Source organism: Anopheles darlingi, chromosome 2, assembly GCF_943734745.1.
Source record: "Anopheles darlingi chromosome 2, idAnoDarlMG_H_01, whole genome shotgun sequence".
NCBI classification, from domain to species: Eukaryota; Metazoa; Arthropoda; class Insecta; order Diptera; family Culicidae; genus Anopheles; species Anopheles darlingi.
In genome coordinates this window covers 16,691,803-16,702,091 of record NC_064874.1, presented here as the reverse complement: position 1 = coordinate 16,702,091, position 10,289 = coordinate 16,691,803, and the positions used below count along the sequence as shown (strand labels likewise).

Here is a 10,289-nt window from a genome sequence, read left to right as displayed (position 1 = left end):
TTTCGACGTTAGTGTGGTTTTCACGATTGCCTTTACGGTCCGATAGAATACTGATTGCTCGTTTTCTACCAAAAAAAAACCTTTCGTTTGACCTGATTGGATGTTTCACTGAACTCATTCGTATTGTGCATAGCCAATAGTCATTAGTGCTTTCGTGTAGTTCTTCATCTAGAAACGTGCCTTAGTGCTAAGAACTAAACGAAGGTCATCGGATTTTCGGAACCATTCTTTTCTGTTTTACAAAATTACCATCCTTTCTAAATAACACTCCTTGAAACCCTTCTCATTTTACGAGCTCTTTGTTATTTACTTCCGACATTCTACTGCATTTGATTTCGTTCTAGATTCTGTTCTAATGTTAATTTTTCATTCGCTAGCAGCAACAAAAACAATCCCTTGCCAAACGGCGAACAATCATTACACGAGTGTGGGTTAACCTAAGTCCTCAATTTTTATCATGTTCATTCATGTAAACCATATCGCTTATGTTCCCTTGCATGCCAGGAAATAACTTAGTTGCCTTGCAACTTATGCTTATCTATTTTATTTGCAAAATAATCATATGTTTTCTATGGATTGTAATGCTAATTACAATACAATTTAATGGCATTTTATAAGCATATGCTTAAACCACCTAGCCATTGCTATCTCAATTCTGCTGCTAACAAGATGTTATGCTGTTTTTATCGTTTTTACTATTTTTATTTTCATTTGCTGATTTCAGTACTACCCAAAAAGGCTTTTTGCGTTTCCAATCACGATTTTCTATCATGTTCCCGCTTTACCAGTTTGGCTATTTTTGAACAGATTTTGTGTTTTGTTTTTCTTTCTCCAATCGATTTTTTTTCCTTTGCTTTCATATTCGTTTTTATTTACGGACGTTTTATCGAATACTCCCTATTATCTAGCACAGTAGCTATTTTATGTTTAGCTGTCTGTCAAAAGATACTTCGAATTGTGTATGCATTTCTAAGAACGATATAGAAATCATTGTAATCTTCTTCTGACTATACATTCTATAATCAACCTACTTTATCAGTCTAGTGTTAGTCTGTCCATTAGCTGTACCGATTAAATCGAGATTTAGTGCCTAGTCTGTGTGTGTGCTACCAGAAATGTGTTTATCCGTAATATCCATAGACCACGAGTTATATATCTCACCGGTTTTATCATATTAATCGATTATTGTTCTCTTTTTCTCTCGTTTTCTGCCCCGTTGTTTCGTTCTGTTTCTTCACTTCGAACCGGAATATGGAATCACTTCTGCACAATTTACACTGTTTTTCATTCTTCTACCGTGTGCAATTTCCTCACATCTTAATCATGATCCCTCTTTCAAATCCTGTTTAAACGCACCGCGTCTTTATCATTTTTTTTATTTTCGTGTCTTTACCACCTTTTGCAATTTTGCATTTTTTGTTGACGATTCCCGCTCCGTTTTTCCATGCCATTTTCTTCTTCTTTCTGTAGCAACTGCTGCTTTGTGCAACCCAGAGTTTGTTCACTTGCGATACGCAGCAGGGCAGCGTTGCCCAAGCGAATGGGAGCTCACCCACTTCCATTCAGGTAGGAAATGTTGGTGTTTTAAAGGTGATTCGGTTGTTTTTGGTTTTTCTTCTTTCAGTTTTTCTTTGTCGTTTTGGTTTTCGTTTTTATTTTCTTCTTGTTTTCCCCCTCACATGGTTTTGCCATTTTCTATCAAATTTTCCGCTGCTTGTCAGTTTTTCGGTTCAGCTTTGTTGATAAAAAAATGTTTTGCAAAATACATTATGCAAAGTTTTTCCGTTGTTTGCACCCGTTGGCTTCCTCGCCCAATGACCCACCAGCTGTGGGAGTGGTTTATGAATTGTCGCTTGATCCCTCGTACCATTACCGATTGGCGCAGAATAAATTGACACGCTTGGCCATGAGTTACAGAATTTGCTACTGCACTATTTCGTTTGAGTTTCCCCGTTAAATTGTCAAGGTAGAGCGTATATCAATATTGGAGAAAACTATTTATCATTCCATCTATCCACTCGATTGGGCCGTAAGATTGATTTGAGCCCGTGCACAAGTTCGGTCGCTTATTGTTTCAAACAGAAACGACATTCTAACATGCTGCTTATTTGTGCGGTTTTGTGCTAACAATTAGCTACACCATCTGTTCGAGCATATCACGTTACTCAGGTCTTATGACAAGTGGTGTCGGTTTTAATGAGGTTTGGTTCAATATTATGTTGGTTAATTTTAAGTATCTATGATGTTGCGTGTACGTGTGTGTTTTATGCTGTTATATTATAACCAATCAAGAAACAATCATATGAATTAATATTCAAAACTTTGTTTTCGAAGTTTTTAACCTCATGCTGGTTGCTATTTTGGTTTGCCTCCTCGAAAATACTATTCAATCCTACTGCTTCCATTAAATATGTTCTCGGTTTGGTTTGCTCACATCGTTGTCGCCAGGCCCCGACGGTTCCTCCCATCGACTGCAAGTCCAATCCGCCAACATACACCTTCATCCAGGGTTGGCAGCTACTTGCGCTTGCTGTCTCATTATTCGTCCCAAAGAACAGCCGGTAGGTTGCCAGCCGTAGCAGCAGCAGAACCTCAACCAAAAGATCACAAGCAGTTATAAATATCCTTATCTTCATACCCATGCAGGCTACTCTGGTACTTGAAGCTGCACTTATCGCGCAACGCAGACTCAAAAACGGAATGCGGAAAGTATGCGGCCTATTGCGAACGAGCACTTGAGCGGACCATGCAAAATGGTGGTCGCGAAACAAAACCCTCACGTATGGAAGTGCTTTCGATATTGCTGAAGAACCCCTATCACCACTCACTGCCCCACGCCATACCGGTACACATGATGAATACCACCTACCAGGTGGTGTCATTCGACGGATCGACAACTATCGAAGAGTTTCACTGTACGCTCGCCCAGGAGATCGGTTGCCGAGATTCGGCCAATGGGTTCACCCTGTTCAGTGATGATCCGATCGAGAAGGATCTCGAACACTATCTGGATCCACAAGCAAAGGTACAATTGACATATTGGAGCGACATGCAAAAAAAAAAGACTTCCATGGTTATAATTTGGCTCCTGCTTTTAATTTCACAGCTTTGTGATGTGATCTCCAAGTGGGAGACGGCTTTGCGTGAGAAGGGTTCCGGCAAGTTCGAAAACTCCCGTGTCATACAACTGACGTACAAGAACCGGCTCTACTGGAAGCATGCGGCAAAGCTGGAAACGGAAAAGGAAAGACTTCTTTTATGTTATCAAATCAATCTTCAAGGTAATTGGGCAAGCAATGACTTTTTCTGTAACCGTAATGCCTAATACCAATATTATTTCCAATCATTTCAAACCACAGTGGTGCAAGGACGCTTTCCTTTGTCACGGGATTTGGCACTCGAGCTGTCCTCGTTAATGGCCCAGATCGATATGGGAGACTTTTCGGCGGACAAAGCGAAAACCAGCTCCCTGCAGGCACTAGATAAGTTCTATCCGTACCGGTACCGTGATGCGCTGAATCAGGATGGACTGAAGGAGCTCCAGGAGCTGCTCTCCGTCAAGTGGACCCTGCTGAGGGGTCGCTCGGTGTTAGACTGCGTACGCATCTATCTGACGTGTGCTCGCAAATGGCCCTTTTTTGGGGCAGCCCTCTTCCAGGCGAAACCACGCCACTCAGATCAGGCGATGGCCTGGTTGGCCGTGTCGGAGGATGCGCTCAGTGTGCTAGAGCTCTCGTCGATGGCAACAATCGCTCGGTATCCGTACAGCTCGGTGATGACATTCGGTGGCTGCCAGGACGATTTTATGCTGGTGGTCAGCGCGGAAGATACGCTGCAGTCGGTCAGCAACGAGCAGAAGCTTCTGTTCGCGATGAGCAAACCAAAGATCTTAGAAATTACGCTCCTGATAGCGGACTACATGAACGCGCTAGGCCACACGTTGCCCGGAACCCCCCAGATGAACACCTTGACGCGCAACGGAAGTCATCGAAGCATCCGGTAGGCAAGGGGCCACACTGTATCTCAGTGCTAACTAAAAAAAAAGAAAAATTGGGAACAGTTTGCCATTTTTTTTGTTTAATACCGCTGCTTTTGCTTTCGTTCTTATTTTCTTTATCTTCTTTTGTCCATTTTTGCAGATCGCGTGCACTGCCTGGCTCGCTGACGGGAACGCCCGCGCATAACACGCTAAACTCCCATGCAACGCACGCCAACAATACGCTCACCTCACATTCGCACACTCTTAATTCGCACGTCAGCCATACGCTCAGCTCGCACGGCCAACCGGACATCCTCAAAAGTACTCCTGACCATCAACGACTCAAGTAAACGTGGATCCTTGGACACGCTCGACAATTGACTCTGTATATCATTAAATGAGAATATCAATCTCATCCTCGAGAAAGTCTGCTGCTTTCTCGACCGATTTCTATACGTTTTGTGTAATTCCATAATCGTTACTTATCATAGTCATGTTATTGAGCTAAGTTATTCAATTAAGTAGAACGATTCGAGTGCTGTATGACTATCAAACTTCCGCATGTTGTTTGAACTCTGATTTCGTATACTTTAGATGCGCTTTTGCAACACATTGTTAACACACTTGACCGTAAATATCATGATGCTACGTGTAAATCCACGATTAACTTTTCACATGGTAGCGTTTCTAGCTGAGAGGAACCACAAATCTCTAGGCCTATAGCTTGTATGTGTGTTTGCGTGTGACTGTGCTAGGAAAGGTGCCACAGATCGCAACGAAATATCGCGTCTTTTGATCAATTAGTTAGTATACTATTAGTGCGCTACTAAACATTCCTCACATTGTCCGAAATGTAATGTTTTATGTCCATGTTTGGCATAGCACCCATCGGACGCTGGTTTCTTCTTTTTAAGTTTTAAATTATTGAGCCAAAGGAAACGGTGCAACGGCAGCAGTAGCAACACCAGCTATTTTCTTAAGATCCCTATCATAATGTAATAATTGAGCATTTATTTAAGTCTTTGGTGTAAATTTTGTGCTAAAACTACATCGGTTACTAATCTAGCGTTAGCTTAAGCTTTATTTCCAAACCAAAGCCATTCGCAATTCGATTGCGATGAGCGGTATGTCGGCGAAGTTATTAGGTGCAAATGTGTATTGTACAATCGGTTGTAAATGACTAAGGTAGTTCTAATCCACTTTGTGAACAAATTGACCCTCGTTTCTAACGCAATCCTTAAGTTCAGTTTTACTTTAATACCATTATCGGTTAAGTCAACACATCTGTTCCCAAGGTTTTGTTAGAAAACTCAGACAAAACACATGCACAAATGCAATTCAGACACAAGGCAGTGAGAGAACGGTCGCATAAGGGGGGTGTACTGCGAAACGGCGGAGTAGAGGTGTGACGAATCATAGAGCAAATCATTAACAAATCGAAATAACAATACAGTAAACCATTGTGATCGAATCGAATCTAATATTGAACAATGATAATTATGATAGTCTTAAAGTGTGTGCAAAGCGTGCGATATAACAGAGTGAACCGTAGAATCGTATACTATTCGGCATTCAACGGGAATCGCGATTATAAGAGGCCGACCGATTGACTAAGGTGGAACAGGTACGTGCTGATAGGGTAACTGAAGAAATAAAACACTGCGGTGAAAGGCCAACGGATATAGAAACAAGAACCCCATTGGAGCCTTTGGCAGGACAGTATATCAACGCAGCTAACACAGCACATATAGAAGTGACGTTTTTGTGTCGTCCTCACTTTTGTGAGCGATGGCTGGTAGAACGTTTTTTGCAGCGCTCCTAGTGTGACCAGATCGTAGTAACCCAGTTGTTTAGTGATAGAGTTTTTAGAGCAGGACCGCGAGCGCGACGCTTTCCTCGAGTTGCCCTTGTGTAGTGCTTATTTGGTTCTCCTACAGCAGGGAATAAACAGATCAGAGGCAGATCACAGTAGAGATGGTGAAGAATGATGTCGCAGGTGTGGCGGACAACGGAGGGATTACTGCAAACCACACCATACACAGCACAAAGCACCAAGAAACAGGATATAGACCACAATACCAGAGCAGCCATATTGAGAGAATCCACTTTTTGCAGTCCACCGACTTTTTCGATGGGCCTTTGTTGAGCTAGTAGCTTTGTGTACTTTGGAGGTCTGTTATTTTTGGAAACCCCGCCACTTTATAATCCCCCTTCCTCAGCGTGACTCAGGACAGTACCGCCCCGTGTATAGCAGTAATAGTGGTACAGTGTTTCTTAGCAATCGCACTGTGCGTATAGGATGTAGGCGTCCAAGGATGCGGCCGTTTGCTAGGGAAGCCAAAGCCGCGTGCTAGTATAGTCGTAGTTAGAGGAGCCATATTTTTTCGCCAGGAAACCCCGCTACCACATCCAGCCGTTGATTTCCCACGTTTTCTTGGATTGCGCGAACGTTTTAGGCAGATGATCAGTCACTCGTTTCTTTTTCAGCATCCAACATCGTCGTGCGTCTGCTCCCGGGGTGGGGGAATCATTACGCACCCATTAGCCAGCCAGGAACGAATTTGAAGAAATCATTAATCAAAATCACTTGACAAGAATAAGGCGAACGACCGAAAAGTTAAAAAAATGCAACAGAAATGGAAAGCCAAAAATGGGGAGGGACGAAAACCATAAACTGCATAATGTACTCTAGAAGCGCATCAGAAATCATTGGACAGCAAGTAACATAAACAGACACCGTGTAAAAAGTGAACAGAAAACGTGAAAATAGAAAGAATGATGAAAAATATTGCTGTTGTCTTGTTTTCTTTCATCGACAACGTTGGTACAATTTAACGAACAGAGTGTAACCATTACCATGCGAACGAATCACTTAAAACTCATTCCCTCTTATATACAAGCGCCTTACAAACAAGGCGCCAAGTCTGGTTTATTAAAAAAAATACGTACATAAAAAGAGTTAGTTATAAATTGTAAATATCTTGAAGAGCTGCATGATGCATTACAGTCAGATCTAGTATTCATCCTGCTCAGTCAGGAAAGGCACTTATCGCGAGTAAAGTCAAGAAGAGTAAATATAAATGTTCCGTTCACCGTTCACGCCAGTATCGGACCCGGTTTGTTGAGCAGTTCCGGTGACGGATTGTCGATGATGAACTTGAGATTATGCTCTGGCCACTCGTAGCTAAGTGGTATATTAAGGCTTTCGGCACTCTTTGTACCGAGTTCGCTCAAACACTCGACCATTCGCGGTACCAGACGGTTCGGTATGAGAATCTGCACCCAGCAACCCAGCACAGCGTACGGTGAGGCACGGTTCACAATCGATCCCGTCACCGATTCGGCCACAAACGTGACGGCCATGCTTTGTGCCTTGAACGTGAAATGCCGCCCATGCCGGATACGATCCCTCATCGCGAGAATCAGAAACTTGGCCGCATACGGTGCGAGCGTTAGCTCGAGACCGGTCAACGGAAAGGCACGAGACGGAATGATTGGATTGTCGAATGGGTTGACCATATCGGATGAGGAACCGCCGGATCGTTCGAGGGAATCGTCACCCGATTCCTGCTTCACCGCGATGTTGCAGGAGGAGATGGAACGTGACAGTTCCTCTTCGGGATCGAGCACTTCCTGTTTGATGCTCGTTGTGGTCGTTGTCGCCGTCGTTGGCGTGAGCGCCCCCTTGGCTAGCTCTTTAAAGGTGAAATCGGCATTCACACCGGCAAGATCGGAACCTTCCTTTTCAAGGTCGAGTTCAAGCTGCCGGAGGGTTTCCGGAAACAGTTCGAACACGCTGCGCGATCGGTCCATGTGCGTGATCAACCACGGACCACCGGTGGCTGGATCCTTGGCAAGCAAATTCAGCACTCCCTTGCCATTCCAGCGCGATGCCTGTTCGAGTTCCTCCGCCGTCACGCCAACGATCTGCAGAAAGTCAACCCAACCGAACGGAGTCTCCGTGCGCGGTAATTGCGGATCTTCGGCGATCAACATCTGCTGGATACTGGATACCGGCCCGGGGACGGTTACTTTTCGGCCATCTAGTGGCCGACGCCAAGGTATGTTATCACCGACACACAGCCGATTACCGGACTGGAAGACGTATTTCGCCAGGGACTGCAACAGATTCGCTGGCCACGTTGGTGGCCGTTCATCGGGGGATGCATTTGGTGGCTTGACGAGCCGAAAGGTAAGCTCGAAACCCATCCCGGATCGCGGTTCCAGGCCGCCCGAAGTGTCCGCTAGATGCACCCGACCGTCACCGTGCAGATCGGACAGTCCGAAGCTTACGTAGTGCCAGTGAGGGGGAATATTGCGTTCCGCGTCTCCTGCGTTGTGGTACATGCTGATGTAATCCAGCGGATCCTGACCACCGAGCCTGCAACGAGGAGAATCGGTATTAAGAACGCTGGCAAACGAGGGGCTCAGATCGCGGTCTACTCACCAGTACTTTAGCACGGTGGTCACTTGCAGTGGGTTCCGTTGATCCGGGTAAATCTTCAGACAACGCTCGATCAGTTTCTGCAATCCACGGGGTAACGCGCGCCGCTTGAGGTCGTCTTTTTCCGGGGAACTTGCTGCCGCCGTCACCGGCGCTGCTACCGGAGCAGATTCGCTCATTTTTATCAAAGCAAGCCCGTCCGTTGATGTTTGCCGGAGCGGTTTCGGAGGGTGTTCTTTCCGTGCCTCCCGGATGTAGAATCCTTTTCCGTGATTTCAGATACCTTATCTTTATCACGAAATCCACGAAATTTATTGAAAAATGTTAAAAATTCCCACTTTTTGCAGCGATTTTCAACCAAAACAAATTTCTAACCTCAAAACCAAAACCACAACAACGGTACAGTGCCGTCGATTTTTCTCGTAGCATATTGTTTTCTAATGAAATATTTGCTTTCTTTTTGGCAAAACTGCTCATATTTTACTGATCATCACTGTAGAAGGGTCAACTGTGGTAATTTTTGACGTCTCTCGTGGTTTGAATGAACGGTTAAGACAAAAAGCTGAAATTTAATTTCTTTCAGAGTTAGGAGTGGAGTGAAACCCTCATAAAATAGCTATTAGTTTGTAATTAGTTAGAAAATAAGTGTATTGTAATATTGACGAGGTCTCTGCTAATTACCTCATCAAATATTCTTTTGATAATATTCAGTATCCAAACGAAAGCGAAAGCTAGAAGCGCGTGCAACGTGCTGAAGTCTTTTGTAATCTTTTCCATCCAAGAATGTTCATCACAAATCTAGCTAGTACTTCCTAGCGAATGCCCCAACATCGAAGGCTTTCTGCACGACCGCAGCACTCCAAACGGCGTTGAAAAGCAACGATCCTAAGCAGGAAGTAACGAGACGAAAAGCATAATCGCATCGGTAACAAAATAATTAAAATTGGAGTGTAATGAACAAAAGTTTGTCCCTCGTCCCGGGAGGTCCTTGAGCCACCAGCGAACCAAAAGCAACTCAAACCCGCCACCGTTGGAAAGCAAATTAGACGAAGAACTTTCTACCCGACGAAGGGGAAAGTATGCGGATGAGTAAAATAACAAAAACCAGAAAATGGTTCACGTAAAACGCCAACCGATGCGAACCGCCATCACGAAGGGCGGTCGGTGGATCACAAAAAAAAAGTTTACGTTCAATTGCCCCCCCCCCCCCCTCCCACCGGGGATTGTCCGGTACATTATTCGCCGGCGCAGAGATTTACTTCACTGACGGCGGGTGCGCGCGCTTTCCCTCTGTTCCTCTTCACAAAAACGGAAAGGATCAAAGCATTAAAATGGTCAGCGAAACGCGGTACGGGGAAGTTGGCTGTACCGCAAGCGTAAGTGAGCAGCAAATGGCCGCCAGTGGTTGAATTTGCAGAGTTGCTACAGCCCCCCTGGCATCGATTATAAGAGAAATATTTAACCAGCTTCCTTTTTATCGGGATTTTCCACTAACTTAAACCCATGCAGCGATCATAGTAAACAGCGAAAGGTTTTAGCACAACTCAAAAACCTCTCGTTTGTCCTGAAAACAAATGATTACAGCACACCCAACGTCGATACCGTTCGATGCGGTCGATTAGCGGATGATAAGCTCATAAATTGGACACCGATGCGGTCACCGATCTGGCCGCAGTGTAAGCAACCCTCCAAAAAGAACCCAGTGGAAGCATTAACGAGAAATATTTTACGGATTCATGCAAACTCCTCACCTTCCCTCCCTTCCTTGTGCCTTCAACAACCCAAAACCCCACGCTAGAGCTAGCTGGTCGTCGTCGTCTATGGCGGAAAATAAAACCCTCCCGCCAAACCCTGGACTTAGCTAAA

The 10,289-nt window shown here is 44.6% G+C and overlaps 2 protein-coding genes across 15 annotated transcripts in view; one reads left to right on the top strand and one right to left on the bottom strand.

Annotated features, from left to right (window-relative positions):
* LOC125948116 (uncharacterized protein CG43867) overlaps positions 1-6,747 on the top strand; it is a 160,472-nt gene extending 153,725 nt beyond the window's left edge. For 10 of the 14 annotated variants that reach the window (XM_049673867.1, XM_049673866.1, XM_049673864.1 and 7 more), the window contains 6 exons: positions 1,471-1,566; positions 2,449-2,561; positions 2,647-3,025; positions 3,107-3,281; positions 3,360-3,999; positions 4,140-6,747. In XM_049673867.1, the coding sequence (XP_049529824.1) occupies positions 1,471-1,566; positions 2,449-2,561; positions 2,647-3,025; positions 3,107-3,281; positions 3,360-3,999; positions 4,140-4,329 (1,593 nt within the window). In that variant the 3' untranslated portion in view covers positions 4,330-6,747. The remainder of the gene's footprint in view (positions 1-1,470; positions 1,567-2,448; positions 2,562-2,646; positions 3,026-3,106; positions 3,282-3,359; positions 4,000-4,139) is intronic. The other 4 variants (XM_049673877.1, XM_049673876.1, XM_049673872.1 and 1 more) reach the window with 1 other exon arrangement.
* A 127-nt stretch (positions 6,748-6,874) lies between these two features.
* On the bottom strand, positions 6,875-8,770 carry LOC125948129 (suppressor of fused homolog). Its single transcript, XM_049673897.1, has 2 exons — positions 8,427-8,770; positions 6,875-8,360 (listed from the first exon to the last, which is right to left on the bottom strand). Exons 1-2 carry the CDS (start codon positions 8,600-8,602, stop codon positions 7,076-7,078), a joined length of 1,461 nt encoding a protein of 486 aa, XP_049529854.1. The 5' UTR covers positions 8,603-8,770; the 3' UTR covers positions 6,875-7,075.
* Positions 8,771-10,289: the final 1,519 nt, after the last annotated feature.

Bases quoted from the DNA above. Each gene is read 5' to 3' on its own strand.
- LOC125948129 (XM_049673897.1), bottom strand. From the start codon at position 8,602: ATGAGCGAATCTGCTCCGGTAGCAGCGCCGGTGACGGCGGCAGCAAGT. The intron at 8,361-8,426 runs GTGAGTAGACCG...TCCTCGTTGCAG, and splicing joins ACCACCGTGCTAAAGTACTG to GCTCGGTGGTCAGGATCCGC.